Source organism: Falco peregrinus, chromosome 16, assembly GCF_023634155.1.
Source record: "Falco peregrinus isolate bFalPer1 chromosome 16, bFalPer1.pri, whole genome shotgun sequence".
Lineage (NCBI taxonomy): Eukaryota > Metazoa > Chordata > Aves > Falconiformes > Falconidae > Falco > Falco peregrinus.
Window position 1 is genome coordinate 2,205,822 of NC_073736.1, and position 16,663 is coordinate 2,222,484.

The window sequence follows — 16,663 nt, forward strand, 5'->3', positions numbered from 1 at the left end:
CCGCATAGGGATCTATGGACCCCCCGTCCCAGCCCCTCTGCCGGTGTATGGACCCCCGGTCTGAGCGCCGCAGATCGGCCGTGGTGGTGGGGGTCCCGAGGTGGGGGTGTCCCGTGGCGGGGGTCCCAGGGCAGCGGTCCCGAGCCAGTGCAGTGGGGGGGGGGGGTGTCCCGGGGTGAGGGGAGTGTCCCTTGAGGGGGTGTCCCGGGGCGGGGGTCCCGGGGTGGGAGGGTGTCCTTTGACGGGTGGTCCCGGGGCGGGGGGAGCTCCTGGGGCGGGGGGATGTCCCTTGAGGGCATGTCCCGTGGCGGGGGTCCCGTGCCGGTGCCGGAGGGGAGGTCCCGGGACGGGGGGATGTCCCTTAAGGGGTGGTCCCGGGGCGGGGGGGATCCCGGGGCGGGGGGAGGTCCCGGGGCAGGGGGATGTCCCTTGAGGGGGGGGTCCCGTTGCCGGGGGGATCCCGGGGCGGGGGTCCCGGGGTGGGGGGTCCCGGGGATGTGGGGTGTCCCTTGAGGGGGTGTCCCAGGGCGGGGGTCCCGGGGCGGGGTCGGGGGTCCCGGGTCGGGGGTAATACCCCTTGAGGGGGGGTCCCGTGGCGGGAGCCCCTGCCGGTGCCGGGGGGGGGTCCCGGGGCGGGGGAGTGACCCTTGAGCGGGTGTCCCATGGCGGGGGTCCCGTGGCGGGGGTCCCGTGCCGGTGCCGGGGGGGAGCCCGGAGCTGGGGGGTCCCGGTGGCGGGGGTCCCGTGCCGGTGCCGGGGAGGGGGGTGGGGGGGGTGGGTGTTCCGGGGCGGCGGGGTTGTCCCTCGAGGGGGAGTCCCGGTGGCGGGGCAGCCCCGGGCAGGGCGGGCAGGCTGGCGGGACTACACCGCCCGTGGTGCCGCGGGGCGGGCGGGGGCGCGCGGCGCATGCGCGGGGGCGCGCGGGGCGGGGGCGGCGGCGGCGGGGGGGGGCGCGCTCCCGCGGCGGCGGCGGCGGCGGCGGCGATGGCGGCGCGTGGGCGCGCGGCGGCGGCGATGGCGGCGGAGCGGCGGCTGCCCAGCCTGGACGAGTTCGCGGGGCAGAGCTGGAGCGCCTGGGTGGAGCGGGCCGGGCCGCCGGCCGAGCCGGGTGAGGGGCGGCGGCGGCGGGCGGGGGGGCTGCCGCCAGCGGGGCCGCGCCCGCCGCCCCCCGGTCCTAGCGCCGCCGCGCGGCAGGCGGGCAGCGGGCACCGGCGGCGGGCGACCCGCGCTGGGAACCGGGCACCGGCAGCGGGGCATCTTGCACCGGGTACCCGGCACCGGGAACCGGGCAGCCGGAGCTGGCAGCCTGCAATGGGAACCGGACACCGGGAGCCCTGCGCTGGACCGTGAGAGCTGGCACTGGGAACCGGGCACCCAGCACCGGGAACCGGGAGCCCTGCGCTGGGCAAGCACAGCCGGGAATCGGGCAACCAGGAGCCGGGCACTGGAAGCCCTGCACTGGGCAGGCAGGGCTGGCACTGGGAACTGGGCAGCCAGCACCGGGCACTGGGAGCCCAGTGTTGGGCAGCCAGAGCTGGCACTGGGAACTGGGCAACCAGGAGCCACGCACTGGAAGCCCTGTGCTGTGCAGGCAGAGCTGGCACCGGGAACTGGGCAGCCAGCACCGGGTACTGGGAGCCCTGCACTGGGCAGCCAGAGCTGGCACCAGGAACCAGGCAACCAGGAGCCGGGCACTGGAAGCCCTGCACTGGGCAGGCAGGGCTGGCACTGGGAGCTGGGCAGCCAAAACTGGCAGCCTGCAATGGGAACCGGGCACCGGGAGCCCTGCACTGGGCAGCCAGAGCTGGCACTGGGAACTGGGCAACCAGGAGCCGGGCACTGGAAGCCCTGTGTTGGGCAGGCAAAACTGGAACCAGGTACCAGGAACCAGGCACTGGGAACCCTGCACTGGGCAGCCAGACCTGGCACTCGGAACCGGGCACTGGGAACTGGGCAGCCAAACCCAGCATCCAGCACTGGGAACCAGGCACCAGGGACCCAGCACTGGGCAGCTCAACCCGGCACTGAGCATCTTGCACTGGGCACCGAGAACCGGGCAGCCCAGTTGGTCACTGGGAACCCTACGCCCATTACTGGGAGCCAATTACCAGCTGCCCCACCCCAGGTGCCAGATACCCCTGGGTGCAGTGGGCAGTGGGTAGCCCACACCAGGAACTGGGTAGCCAAGACTGGGAACCGGTTGCCATCATTACCTCAGACCAGGCAGGTGGCACTGGGTACCCCAGCCAGGGCACTGGGAACCAGGTGCCCTGTACTGGGAGTTCAGCAGTGTGCCAGTGGGCTCTGCACAGTGGCCACCAGCACCAGCTACTCAGGGTGGGCACTGCCCCACCAGTGCCCCATGTCCTGGCTGGACAGGACCAGGCAGCCAGCGGGCACGGCACAGGCTGCCGGCACAGCTGGAAGGGGCTCTACACAGCTGGGCGCCCAGTGTGGCAGTGCTGGTCAGGGCTGGGTGCCCAGTATGGCACTGCTGGTCAGGCCTGGGCACCCAGTATGGCACTGCTGGATGGCACTAGGCACCCACTATAGCATGGCCAGGAAGGACTAGGCACCCAGTATAGCACAGCTGGCAGGACTGGGTGCCCAGTGGCACTGCTGGATGGGATTGGGCACTTGCTATGGCATGGCCTGATAGAACTGGGAATGGACTGGGCACCCAGTATGGCCCAGCTGCACAGCCATGGTGCTACTTTAGCACTGCTGATGGAACTGGGCACCCAGTATGGCCTAGCCAGACAGCCCTGGGTGCCCAGTATAGCACTGCTGGATGGAACTGGGCAGCCAGTATGGCCCAGCTGGCCAGGACACCATCACCACTGGCCCAAGGGACACCAGTCCCCCCACAGCAGAGCCTGGTGCCGCCGGCTGGGGCCAGGACACGCTGGGCACGGCCAGTGAGGCTGCGGGGCTGTGGCGGGGTGGGGACCGGGGTGTCCCATCCCAGCCAGGCCAGGGTATCCCACCGGTGGTGGGCTTTCAGCGTGGGTGGCAGGACAGGGACCTTGGGGGCGGTGGCACAGGGGGCTGCCCCCCATCCCGGGATGGATCCGTCTCTCTGGTTTGATTTTAGCCCGTTTAATGGTGCCGGGAGCCGTGGTGCTGCCGGCAGTGGGGACTCGGTGGCTGCCCCCGATGCTGGCCAGGGCTGGGGGTCAACGGGACCATCCCTGTGCCGGCTGCTGCTGATGGCGTTTTGTCCCTGGCAGGATCAGGCCTGGAGCTGGAGGAGAGCGGGAAGAGCGCTGGCAAGAAACTGGACGCCATGACCCTGATTAAGGAAGGTAAGCCCCCTTCTGGGGTGAAAACCCGGTGTTTTGGGGCCGTGCTTGGCTTCCAGCCCGGACCCTCGGGCTGCGGCGCTTCCCGCGGCACCGGCAGCCACGGCTCACCGGCCTCTCGCCCCACAGACATGAACATCTTCGGCCACTGCCCGGCACACGATGAGTTTTACCTGGTGGTTTGCAACCACTGCAGCCAGGTGGTGAAGCCCCAGGCCTTCCAGAAGCATTGCGGTGAGCCGGGGGGGCTCCGGGCATGGCTCCCCCCCCAGCATCCCCTCTGACACTGGGAGGGATGCGGGAAGGCAGCCGGGGCTGGCTGTGCCGGTGCAGCCCAGGGTGGGGGGCTCCTGGCGGTGGGACCCCCGGCATGGGCTAACGCTGGGCTTTCCCCCCTCCCCGGCTCCATCCCCGCCATCCCGGCAGAACGCCGGCACGGCCCGCTCAGCAAGCTCTACACCCGCGCCGCAGCCGCCAAGTGTCACGTCGCCGTCAACGGGCAGGCGGGCGGGACCCCCGGCGGGACCCCCGGGGGGGCCAAGGCGCTGCGGGAGAAGCACCCCGGTGCCCGTGGGCGCGTCCAGCCCCTGCCCGAGCGGCCAGACAAGGACAACAACCTCTGGTGAGGCACCGGCCCGGGCGGCTCTGCCCCTCCCCCGCCGCCCGGGCCGCTCTGACACCCCCTCCCCAAATTCTCTCCCCAGCCTGTTCGTGCCTGTAGTCAACCTGGAGAAGATTCCCAGCATCCCCAAACCGGACGGGCACGGGATCAAGGTGCCCCCCAAAGCCATGCCCACCAACTCCAAGGAACCCCTGGGGAAACCCGCCACCGCTGCGGTGCCGAAAGAGCCCCCAGTGTCGGCCGCGGTCGGGGGGGATTCGGCGATGCCCGCTGACGGCCCCGGGTGCAAACCGGAGAGCGCGCCTGCCCCGGGGGAGAAGGACGCGGGTGCCTCCAAGCCGCCCCCCAGATCCCACAAGAAGCTGGCGCGTGAGTCCCCCTTTCCTTGCCGGCGACGGGGTGGGGGCGGCAGGTCGGTGCCGCGCGGCACTGGATCCCCATGCGGCATCCCGGTGCCGGTGTTGCGGTGGCTGGGCCCAGCAGCGGGGTAGGTACCCAGGGGGCATCGCCCACCTCCCCTCCCACACCCCGGGGAGCCGTGCCCTGACCCCAGCTCCGTTCACCCAGCAGGTTTAGGGTCCCTGCCCGCGGTGCCGGCTGGCCCGGAGGAACGGCGGCGGCGGCGTGCGGCAAGAGTGTGAGCCAGGGTCAAACACCCCCCCCCTTCGCGTGTGTAAACCCCCCCCAGACATGGGAGCCGGGCAGATGCTGCGGACAGGGAGCGATGCCATTAGCAGGACCCAGGCTGGGGGCAAAAGCGGGGGGACTCGCCCCGGGGAGGGGCACGGGGGGGCCATGAGGTGGTGGACCCCCCACCCCACAGAGGATGACTCTCAGGGCTGCTGTGTGTCCCCCCCCGAGTGGGGATGCTGCAGCCTGTCGCTCTGAGGAGGGGGGGCCTCCATCTCCAGCCCTGGCCGGGGTGGGTTGGGGTGACCCCTGAAGAGGGGGGGCCCACAGCCAGCCAGCGGTGGTCCCGGTGAGGCCGTGCCTCCCCACTGCCGCCAGAGCCCCCCCCCCCCCCGCCGCCGCCACTCTCATCCTGCCAAAACCGGGGCCAGACATGGAGGGGGGGGGGGGGGGCAAAGCATTTGCTGCCCCCCACCCAAAACAGAGCTCAGCCCCACGCCTGCGACCCCCCCCCGGCATCCTGCTGCCTTCCTCTGCCCGCAGGCAAGGAGTGCGACCTGAACAGGCAGTGCGGCGTGCTCAACCCCGACACCAAGAAGATCTGCACCCGCTTGCTGACCTGCAAGGTAGTGGGATGCCCGGGGGTGGGGGGGACAGCGGAGGGGCCACCGTCATCCTGCCCAGAGGCTTTTGGAGGAGGGGGGGTCCCGGCGGGTGTTTTCTCGCCACTCCCCCCCCCTCGCCGACCCCGTCGCCGCTGTCGCCCGGCACAGATCCACTCGGTGCACCAGCGCCGCGAGGTGCAGGGGCGAGCCAAGGACTTTGACGTGCTGGTGGCTGAGCTGAAGGCCAGCTCCCGCAAGGGCGAGGCCCCGAAGGAGAGGAGCCCCCCCGGAAAGGACCCACTGCCACCCCCACCGCAGGACCCCTCCTCACTGCCGCAGCTCCCCACCGGCCCCCCCCAGCACCCCCCCCTGCCGAGCCAAGCTGCCCCACTCCCACTGCCTGCTCCCCAGGTAAGGACCCCAGCGTCTGGGGAGGGGGGTGGGAATGGTGACACCCCCATACGGGGCACCCCAAACGTCTCCCATCCCCCAATTTCTGGTGCAGGGCCCGGCTGTCCTCTGACAGTGACTCTGAGGATGCGCCAGCCGCCTCTAGGGAGGGGGGCACGGGGGTGTTCCCCTTCCCCCTGCCCAAGGGGGGCAGCCGGGTGTCGAGCGAGGAGAGCGAGGAGGAGGGGGGCGAGGAGCCCCCACGCCCCCCCACGCGCCCACCGCGGCCCCAGGCGGTGAGTGAGGGGACCCCGGGGTGGGTTAGGGACCCTTGACCCACCCCCCGTCAACCCACCCGGCTGCATCCCGCAGGGCCCTGCACTGGGTGGGATGCTCGGGGGGGGGGGGGGGGGGGGCATGCTGACTGGGTGGGGGTCCCCCACAGTTCTGCACCTTCGGGAGCCGCCTGGTCAGCCCCGGCTGTTACGTCTTCAACCGGCGGCTTGACCGGTTCTGCTCGGCGCTGGGCTCCATGCTGGAGCGGCACCTCAGCTCCCACATGTGGCGGTGAGGGGGGAGCAGCCGGGGGGGCGGGGGGTGCTGGGGGTGCTGCTGGGGGCCAGGGAGCAGCTGGGGGGGGGCAGTGGGTGCTGCTGGGGGCCAGAGTGCAAAGCCACCCAGCCCCAGCGTGGGGGTTGCCCTTCCGGGGGTGCCAGCGTGGCATGAACTAGGGGGGGCAGGGGTGGGAGCTGGGTCTTGGGGGGGGGTCCCATCGCACCCCCCCTCTGCCTGGCTTGGGGAGGACATGGTGGGGGGGCAGGGATGGGAGTGGGGGCTTTGCGGGAGGTCCCAGCACACTCCCTCCCTGACTGGTTTGGGGAGGATGAGGATGGGGGGGGGGGGGCAGGGATGGGAGTGGGGGCTTGGGGGGGGGGTCCCATCGCACTCCCTCCCTGCCTGGTTTGGGGAGGACACAGAAGGGTCAGGGATGGGAGCAGGGGTTTTGGGGGGGGTCCTGTCTCACCTTCTCCACCTGAACTGGGGGGGATGTGGCAGGGTGCAGAGATCTGGGGGGGGTCCTGTCTCACCCCCTCCCTGCCTGGTTTGGGGAGCACATGGCAAGGGCAGGGGTGGGGGCAGGGATTTGGGGGAGTCCTGTCTCACCATCTGCACCTGAACTGGGGGGGATGTGGCAGGGAGCAGAGATCTGGGGGCGGTCCTGTCTCACCCCCTCCCCACCTGAACCGGGGGAGGGATGTGGGAGGGCCAGGGATGGGAGCAGGGATTTGGGGGGGGTCCCATCTCACCTTTCCCCTCCCTTCCCACAGGAAGATCCCTCCAGCAGCTGAGCCCCCTCTCCACACACCCCCAGCCGCCCCCAGCCCTGCCGCCCCCCCTTGTGGTCCTGCCGCCCCCCCTTCCTCCCCCCCCCCACGGACCTTGGGGGCGGCAGCAGCCCCCCCCGGCACCCGGGAGGGCCGGGTCCCCGCCAGCCTCAACTACACGGTGGGGTCCCCCCACGCCGCGGCCGCCTGCAGCCAGCCCGAGTGCGGGGGGGGGGGGCAGCCAGTCCATCACCTCCCCCCTGCCCGCCAACATCCCCTCGCCCTCCTTCAGCAAGTTGCCTTCCACCAAGGCCAGCAAATCTTCCCGAGCCCGGGAAGTGGCCGGCGGGATGGATCCGGACACCCGCAAATGGAAGCCCCCCCTCGCCGCTGGCGGCCCCCCCTATAAACGGACCTGTTCAGGGGATGGGGTCAAAAGCAAAACCCCCAGCTGCCAGGTTTCCCCCCTCCCCGGCAAGACGAAACCCCCCCCGCCGGGCTGCCCGGCTGCTTCCTCCACCGCCGTCCTCAACGGTGCAACGCGAGTGAAACGCCTACCCCCCCCCGAGTGCCGCGGACCCCCCGCTGCCGCCGCGGACCCCCGAGGCTCACCACTGCACGGACCGGGGGGACCACTGCCCCCCCGCTGCATCTCCGAGGATGAGGTAAAGAAGCGCAAGAACGCGGCCACCTACTGCCGGCCCGTCAAGCCCAAGCCTGCGCCCCCCCTGCCTGCTCCCCCGCCGCCCCCCAGCCCGGCACCCCCCGACTTGGGGGGCTCCGTCCGCAGGAAGAAGCCAGGCACCCCCCTGGGCTTCGAGGAGAAGCGGAGCGCCCTGAAGGTAGGGCTGAGATGGGAGGGGGGGTCCCTGCTGAGCTGGGGGGGGTGGCGGCGGGTGTTGGGGTGCCCTGCAGTGAGCACCCAGCAGTGAAATGGGGGGGACCCCCCAGGGCCACCAGCACCCACAGGGGACAGGGCTTGGGGCTGCCTGAGGGCACCCCAGCCCTCAGAGCAGGGGGACGCTGGGGGTCAAGGTAGGGGGTGGCATGGGGACCCTCGAGGGACACCTGTGTCCCAGCTGAGGGACACTATGAGGACCCTCTGGGTACCCCCCAACCTTGGGTGGGGGTCCCTGGGGCACACTGTGGCCTTGGGTCTTTGGGTGATGTGGTGGATGCAGTGGGGACCCTCTGGGGACACCCATGTCCCTGGTAGGGGACACCGTGGGGACCCTCTGGGACAGCCTGACCCTGGGTGGGCGATGCCATGGGGGTACCCGCGTCTCAGGTGAGGGACACCATGGGGACCCTGTGGGTCCCCCTGGCACAGGGTAGGGGACACTGCAGGGGGAACACGGTGGTCTTGGGTCCTGGGACATCCTGGTCGTGGGTGGGGTGGGGCCACCCTAACCCTGGGGGGGGTATGAGGACCCTCTGGGGCCACCCTAACCCTGGGGGGGCAGGGGGGGTGAGGACCCTCTGGGACCACACTCATCCATGGTGGGTGATGGTCCCTCTGGGGTCACTCTAAATCTGGGGGCTGTGGGTACGGGGACCCTCTGGGCCACCCTAACCCAGGGCTGGGGGCGGGGGAGGGGATGGGAGGACAGGGATCCTTTGGGACCACACTCATCCATGGTGGGTGATGCTCCCTCTGGGGTCACCCTAAGTCTGGGGGCTGTGGGTATGGGGACCCTCTGGGGCCACCCTAACCCTTGGTGGGGGGACACCCTCTGGGACCACCCTAACCCTGGGAGGTGGGGTATGGGGACCCTCTTAGACCACACTCGTCCATGGTGGGTGATGCTCCCTCTGGGGCCACCCTAACCCTTGGGGGAGGGGGGATGGGGACCCTCTGGGGCCACCCTAACCCAGGGCTGGGGGCAGGGGGGGTGGGGGATGGGAGGATAGGGATCCTTTGGGACCACACTCATCCATGGTGGGTGATGCTCCCTCTGGGGCCACCCTAACCCTGGGGGGGTGTGGGGTGTGGGATGGGGACCCTCTGGGGCCACGCTCATCCATGGTGGGTGATGCTCCCTCTGGGGCCACCTTAACCCTGGGTGGGGGACACTGTGGGGACACCCTAACATGGTCGGGGGACACGGTGGGGCCCAGGGTCTCTGCCCCCCCACCCCCCACCCCCCCCCCCCCGCTGACCCAGCACCTCTCTCCCGCAGTCCAAAGCCCATTAACGGAGGGGCCACCGGGGCCACCCCCCACCAGGCGTGGGTGTCCCCCCACGTCCCTCCACCGCGGGCATGAGGAAGCCCTCGCTGGAAAAATGCCGAAAAGCCGAGGAAGGAGGGGGGGAAAAACAAAAAATACAACCGACCCCAATTCCCCCCCACCCCCAAGGAAACGAGAAGGAAAAATCCAACCTCCGGAAAAATACCTCAAGACTCTCAGTTCTGTTCTTGCTGCTAAACCAGCCCCCGGGAGCGGAGGCGGCCGCGGCCGGGGGGGTCCTGGCACAGGACCGGCCACCGGGCCCCCCCCGGGCCCCCCCACTGGCCGCGGATATTTATAAGAATTACTATTGCTGTTTTTTGTTTCTTTTTTTAAAAAAAAAAGAAAGAAAGAAAGAAAAAGCTGAGTAATGGAGGGGCGGGGGGGAGCAGGTTGTGTCCTGTGGGTCCCCATGCTATTTTGGGGGCTGGGGGGGGGGCGTTGTGCTGGGGGGGGGCAGTGTGGTGCTGGGGGGGTCAGTGGGGTGCTGGGAGGGGGTCACCAGGGTCACTGGGGTGCTGGGGGGAGTCACCGAGGTGCTGGGAGAGGGTCACTGGGGTGCTGGGGGGTCACTGTGTGCTGAAGGGGTCAGTGGGGTGCTGGGGGGACCAGTGGGGTGCTGGGAGGGGGTCACTGGGGTGCTGGGGGGGGTGGTGTTTAGGCCCCCTTCTAGCACAGCCTGACAGGCAGGAGGTCGGCGGGGCCCAGGGGTGGGTGCACTGGGGAGGGTGACCAGGGTGGCAGCGTGAGCCCCCCCTCCTCCCCCACACCCCTTGCTCCCCAGCCCCCCCCCCCGTGTGCCCCAGATGGACACCAGCCCAGCAGGGGCCCCCATGCAGCCTAACCCCCCTGCCACCAGCCTGGCTCCCCATCCTGGGGGGTCGGGGGGGGGTCCCGCCAGGCTGGTGTGGTGGCGCTGTCCCTGTCCCTGACCCCCCCCTGCCCAGTGAGGGGTCCCCATCCCAAGGACCCTTCAGCACCCCGGAACTGCGAGGGCTGCGCAGGCACCACGGGGAAACACGTTTATTTTGGCCAAGGCATCAGCGGGCAGCTGCCAGCGCGGGGGGGGGGGACACGGCCTGGGGGGACACACATGGGGGACACAGGCTGGGCTGTTGGGGCGCAGGGCCAGGGGGTGCAGGGGGTACCCCCCATTTGGGGTGCCGGAGCCCCCGAGGATCCCACTCCCTGCGGGGGGGGGGGGGGGGGCTCTGCTTGTGGCTGTGGGCTGCACGGGGCGGGGGCTGGGGGGGGCAGTTGCACCCTGGGGGTGACATGCCCCTCGTGTCCCCCCTAAGCCGAGCGCTGGCCGGGGTGGCACATGCTGCTCGGTTGGACTCATGCTTCACGATACACATGCCGGGGGGGCACGGGGAGGGGCTGGCACCGTGGGGAGGGGGCAGGTGCCCCCCTCCCAGTGCCTGGGGGTGCCCCTGCTGCTGCCATCCCTGGGGGGCACCCACTGAGCCGGCACTGTCACTGTCACCCCCAGTCCTTCGGCACCCGGTGGGCAGCGGGGCCGGTGCCCCCCCTGCTCTGCGGCCACGCTGCTCCCACCGGAGACCCCCTGTCCCTCGTGGTGCCAGCGCGGTGGCAGTGACCTTGGCGGAAGCCAGTGTGGGTGGCCAGCGGCGATGCTCAGTCCAGGGGGGCAATGGCGCGTCCCCCCACAAGCTGGGGATGTGGCGGGGGCGGGGGGGGCCGGGCTGCCCCTCCTGCCCGCAGCGCATCCGTCGGGAAGGGGTCCCAGCGGCAGTGGGGACAGGGGGCGTCCCTGGGGACGGTCCCCTACACCACGATGGGGGTGTCGGAGAAGACTGAGCTGACCGAGTCCGGATCCGACACCTTCCTCTGCGCCTTGGGGCCGTGCCGGGGGGGCAGCTGGGGGGTCCCCCCGACCTTGAACCTGCCGTTCTGCCCCGGGCTGGCGGTGGAGGCTGAGCGGGACCGGCAGGGCTCCCCGGGAACACGGGCATGGTTGGGGGTGGTGCTGAGGACCGAGGAGTTGATGCTGTCGTCGCGGGGTGCCGGGGGCTTGTCGGTGCTGCGGCAGCAGCAGCAGCGGCAGGGGGTGAGGTACAGGTAGATGAGCACCAGCACCACGCTCAGGATGCAGCCCACCAGCGTGGTGTAGGCGGTGTTTAGGGTGTCGTGGGGACCGTGCAGGGTGAAGTTGTGCACCAGCAGCTCCACGTAAAGGGTCTCGTTGAGGAGGGGACCCGCCACCCAGCAGGCGTAGGTGCCGGCGTCCTCGGGGCGCAGCGCCCGCAGCTGCAGGCTGCCGTTGGCCAGGAGGGCAGCGCTGCCGTTCCCCCCTTCCTCCAGCACCCGTTCGCCTCCCGGCGTCACCCAGTGCCGGCTACGCACCCCCCGCAACCGGGTGTCGCAGCTGAGGGTGACGGTGTCACCCAGGTGGGCTTCCAGCACCGCTTCCCGCGCCTCGCTGCAGTTGAGGGGCTGCCGGCCGGCCAGAGCGAGGATGCCGACGGGCGTCGGGGCGCTGGGCAGGTGGCACCGCAGCTCCTCCTGGAAATCCAGCACGGCGCTGAGGCGGCGCCGGTGGCCGCGGGCCACCAGTTGGAAGAGCGGGCAGTCGCAGGCCAGTGGGTTGCCGTGCAGGTAGAGGCGGTCGCGCAGCCAGGCGGGCAGCGCCTGCAGCTCGCCCACGGGCACGCTGCGCAGGCGGTTGGCCGAGAGGTCGAGCAGGGCGAGCTGGGGCAGGCGGCTGCCGTCCCGCAGCAGCTCCAGCGGGAAGCGGGCGATGCGGTTCTGGCCCAGGTAGAGCTTGCGGAGGCGGCCCAGGTTGTCGAAGGCGGTGCGATCCACGGCGGAGATCTCGTTGTTGTAGAGCAGCAGCACCTCCAGCTCAGCCAGGTCGCTGAAGAGGTTCTCCTCCAGCGCCCGGAGGCGGTTGGAGGAGAGGTCCAGGTGCCGCAGGTGGGGTACGTGGCTGAAGGCTTCGGTGGAGACGAAGGAGAGCCCGTTGTGGCTGAGCAGCAGGGCGTGCAGGTGGGCCAGGCGCCCCGGCGCCCAGTCGGCGCGCAGCCGGCTGACATTGTTGTGGCTGAGGTCGAGGACGGCAGTGAAGCGGGGCAGCGGTGCCGGCACGGCGCTCAGCACCGCCTGCGAGCAGCTCAGGATGTTGGAGGCGCAGATGCAGCGCGGGGGGCAGCTCCCACCCGCAGACCCCCAGGGTGCCAGCAGCGCCAGGGCCAGCAGCAGCGGGGCCCCCGGCCCCCCGAGGGCCCCCATGGCCACGCTCTGCCCCGCGGTGTCACACGGGTGCAGGGGACACGGCACCGGCACACGGGGCTGGCTTGCACAGGGTGGCTTTGGTCACCCGGTGTCACAGCATGCGCCGGGCCAGCTGCTCACCTGGTGTCACGGTGCAGGGCGGCTTCAGACACCCGGTATTGCAGAGTGGGGTGGCCTTGTCACCCAGTGTCACAGCATGTGGGATAGGGTGGCTTCGGTCACCCGGTGTCACCGCAAGTGCCAGGCTTGCTGCTTGCCTGCTGTCACGGCACAGAACAGCTCAGTCATCTGTTGTCACGGTACAGGGTGGCTTGGTCACCCAGTGTCACGGCAGGCACCAGGCTCACTGCTCACTTGGTGTCACGGTGCAGGGTGGCTGGGTCACCGGTGTGGTGGCAGGGGGTGGCTTTGGTCACCCAGTGTCACAGCAGGCACCAGGCTCACTGCTCACCCAGTGTCACAGCGTGGGGCGGGCTGTTACCCAGTGACATGGCATGCGCTGGGCTCACTGCTCGCCTGGCATCACGGCGCGGGGTGGCTTGGTCACCCGGTGTCACAGCGTAGAGTGGCTTTGGTCACGCAGCGTCACGGTGTGGGGTGGCGTTGTCACCTGGTATCACAGCAGGTGCTGTGGGGTGGCTTTGTCAATCGGTGTCACGGCGTAGAGTGGCTTTAGTCACGCAGTGTCATGGTGTGCGGTGGCTTTGTCACTGGTGTCATGGCGTAGAGTGGCTTTGGTCATGCAGTGTCACAGTGTGGGGTGGCTTTGGTCACCCGGTGTCACGGCGTAGAGTGGCTTTGGTCACGCAGTGTCATGTTGTGGGGTGGCTTTGGTCACCCACTGTCACCACGCACATCATGGGCTGGCTCCGGCCACCCGCTGCCACAGCACGCAGTGGGCTGGCTCCTCGCCCGGTGTCACGGCACGGGTGGCTTTGTCACCCCGTGTCACTGCGTGCCCGTGGGCCGCTGCCCACCCGGGTCCTGGCTTGCCCCGGGGCTCCCACCTGCCGCCGCCCCGCACCCCCCCGCGCTGCGGAGGCGGCACCGGCCCCCCCGGACCCCAGCTCCTCACGACCCCCCCGGGCCACCCAGCTCCTCACGGCCTCCCCGGCCCCCCTGCTCCCCCCGGGCACCCCGGCCCCTCACGACCCCCCCGCTCCCGCCCGGCCCCCCCGGCCCCGGCGCTGCTGCGGACGGAGCCCGCGGGAGGATGCTCACCGCCCCCTGCCTCCCGGGGCGTTACCGGGGCCTGGTACCGGGCCGGTGCGGAGGAGGGCGGCCAGGGGAGGCCGAGCCGAACCGGACCAAAACGAGCCGAACCGAGCTGGGCGGAGCCGAACCGAGCTGGGCGGAGCCGAACCGAGCCGGGCGGAGCCGAGCGGTGCCGAACGGAGCTGAGCGGGCCGCGCCAGGCCGGGCCGGGCCGGGCCGAACCGAGCCGAGGCGCGCGGGCGGAGCCGAGGCGGGCCGGGCCGAGCCGAGCCGAGCCGAGCCGAGGCGGGCCGGGCCGGGCCAGGCCGAGCGCAGCCGAGCCGGGCTGAGCGCAGCCGAGCGCAGCCGAGCCGAGCCCCGCGCCGGCTGCAGCGCGCACCCGCGGCCCCGGGACAGGGTCTGGGGGCGGCCCCGGCGCGGCGCACCCCGCGCACGGCCCGTGCCCATTGGCTGCCGCCGCGTCGCCCGCGACCAATGGCAGCGGCGCCCGCTTAACCCCTGGTGGGCCGAGCCCCCCGGGCGCGCCGCTCCCCGGCCCGGCCCATCCCTGACCCCATCCCTTCACGTCTCATCCCCATCCCATCTCATCCCTGTCCCCATGCCATTCCATGCCATTCCATGCCATGCCTGTCCCCATCCCATCGCATGCCATTCCATGCCATCCCATCCCATTGCATTCCATCCCATTGCATTCCATCCCATTGCATCCCATCCCATCCAATCCCTGTCCCCATCCTATCCCATCCCATCCCATCCCATTGCATTCCATCCCATTGCATTCCATCCCATCGCATTCCATCCCATCGCATCCCATCCCATCGCATCCCATCCCATCCCAACCCATCCCTGTCCCCATCCCACTGCATCCCATCCCATCCATTCCACTTCCATCCCCATCCTCATCCCCATCCCATCCCTGTCCTCATCCCATCCCATCCCACCCCATCCCATCCCATCCCATCCCATCCCATCCCATCGCATCCCATCGCATCCCATCACATCCCATCCCATCCCATCCCATTGCATGCCATCCCTGTCCCCATCCCATCCCATTGCATCCCATCCCATTGCATCCCATCCCATCCCATCCCTGTCCTCATCCCATCCCATTGCATCCCATCCCATTGCATCCCATCGCATCGCATCCCATCCCACCCCATCCCATCCCATCCCTGTCCCCATCCCATCCCTGTCCCCATCCCATTGCATCCCATTGCATCCCATCCCATCCCTGTCCCCATCCCATCCCTGTCCCCATCCCATTGCATCCCATTGCATCCCATCCCATTGCATGCCATCCCATGCCATGCCATGCCATGCCATCCCATCCCACCCCATCCCATCCCATCCCATCCCTGTCCCCATCCCATCCCTGTCCCCATCCCATTGCATCCCATCCCATCGCATGCCATGCCATGCCATCCCATGCCATCCCATGCCATCCCATCCCATGCCATGCCATGCCATCCCATCCCATCCCTGTCCCCATCCCATCCCATCCCATCCCTGTCCCCATCCCATCCCATCCATTCCACTTCCATCCCCATCCTCATCCCCATCCCATCCCTGTCCTCATCCTCATCTCCTTTTCCATCCGCATACCCTTCCCCATCCCATCTCGTCCTTGCCCACATCCTCATCCCATCCCCATCCTCATCCCCGTGTCAGCCCCAGCCCCACCCACACCCCCGCCCCATGTCACCCCTGCCCCAGCCCCAGCCCAAACCTTCCTGTGCTGCCCCAGCACCTGCCCCCTCCCACTGTGCTGGTGCCCACTGGTTGTACCAGCCCTCGCCTGCGGCACCAACACACACCCCACAGCACCCACACGCACCCCACAGCGCCAACCCACATCCCACGGCACCAACCTGCACCCCACAGCACCAACACACACCCCACAGCACCAACCTGCACCCCACACTGCCAACGCACACCCATGGCACCCACCCGCACCCATGGCACCAACACACACCCCACAGCACCGACACACACCCCACAGCACTCACCTGCACCCCACGGCACCAACTCTCACCCCACGGCACCAACTCGCACCCCACAGCACCCACCTGCACCCCATAGCACCCACCCGCACCCACGGCACCAACCCGCACCCACGGCACTGACCCAGACCCCCCATTCCAGGCCAAATCCCCCTGTTCCGACCTCCCACCCAGCCCACCACCACCCCGGGATGGAGGGGATAGGTCCCTCCTGGGGTCCCTGTGGAGGGGCACCCCTGGGTGCCGCTGGCCCAGCCGGGGGGGGTGCCCCCCACCCCCCCAACGCGTGGCCGTGGCACTGCGCCCCGGGTGTATTTTTAGCCACGAACCATTTGTGCTGGGTTTTGGGTCTGGAATTTGAGGGAAAGGAGCTGGAACAAACCGCACGGAGATGATGCAGCTTTTTATTGGGGGTGGGGGTGGGCAGTAATTAGAGGGGACCCCCTGCCAGATGGAGCGGGGTGTCCCCAGGGTGCTCCTAACCCTGCCCCCCCTCCACCCGCTGCTCCCTGCGCCCCAGCGTGCGCTCCCTCTCGTTGGGGGCCACCCCATGCTGTCCCCCCAACCCCTGCCATCGTCACCCCCCCTCCCCACTGCTGGCTGCCAGTGAATTTTGTCCTTTGATTGTCCTCAATTTCTCCACTTTAATCCGGGTGCTAATCCCTGCCCAGCACCCGCTGCCAGCCCGGCCCCCCCCAGCACCCAGACCCCCCCGCAGCGAGGGTGCCCCGGCTGCGTCACCCACACCCTGACCTTGGCAGCCTGCTGGGGGAATCTGGGTGTCCTTGTCCTTGTGCCACCCTGGGGGGGACCTGCGTGGGTCCCAGGCATCCTGGGGGGAGCTGGCACAGCACCATGCCCCCAGCAGCGTGCTGGGCAGGATTGGTGCCGGCTGCCTGGCTGCAGGCGTGTGGGCTGCATGGGAGCACACGCGTGCAGTGTCCACACACAGACACACAGGCATGCACACTAGTGTGTGCACACACACGCTGGAGACACGCACACGTGTGTGCACCCCGATCACCTGCATGTGAAACACGCCAGGTTCACACACGTGTGCATGCACACAGATGCACCTGCCATACATGTG

General features: G+C 69.9%; 2 protein-coding genes across 2 annotated transcripts; one reads left to right on the forward strand and one right to left on the reverse strand.

The window, feature by feature from the left end:
• The first annotated feature begins 949 nt into the window (after positions 1-949).
• ATXN7L2 (ataxin 7 like 2) lies at positions 950-9,268 on the forward strand. The gene is given in 13 exon segments (XM_055819699.1): positions 950-1,108; positions 3,231-3,305; positions 3,432-3,536; positions 3,729-3,924; positions 4,007-4,293; positions 5,098-5,180; positions 5,328-5,494; positions 5,496-5,570; positions 5,665-5,845; positions 5,995-6,116; positions 6,878-7,100; positions 7,102-7,716; positions 9,055-9,268. Coding segments are annotated over 13 exon segments (2,268 nt in total). The 5' UTR covers positions 950-984; the 3' UTR covers positions 9,070-9,268.
• Positions 9,269-9,966: 698 nt separating this feature from the next.
• On the reverse strand, positions 9,967-13,435 carry AMIGO1 (adhesion molecule with Ig like domain 1). Its single transcript, XM_055819713.1, has 2 exons — positions 13,070-13,435; positions 9,967-12,968 (listed from the first exon to the last, which is right to left on the reverse strand). Exon 2 carries the CDS (start codon positions 12,353-12,355, stop codon positions 10,892-10,894), a length of 1,464 nt encoding a protein of 487 aa, XP_055675688.1. The 5' UTR covers positions 12,356-12,968; positions 13,070-13,435; the 3' UTR covers positions 9,967-10,891.
• Between the last annotated feature and the right edge of the window lie 3,228 nt (positions 13,436-16,663).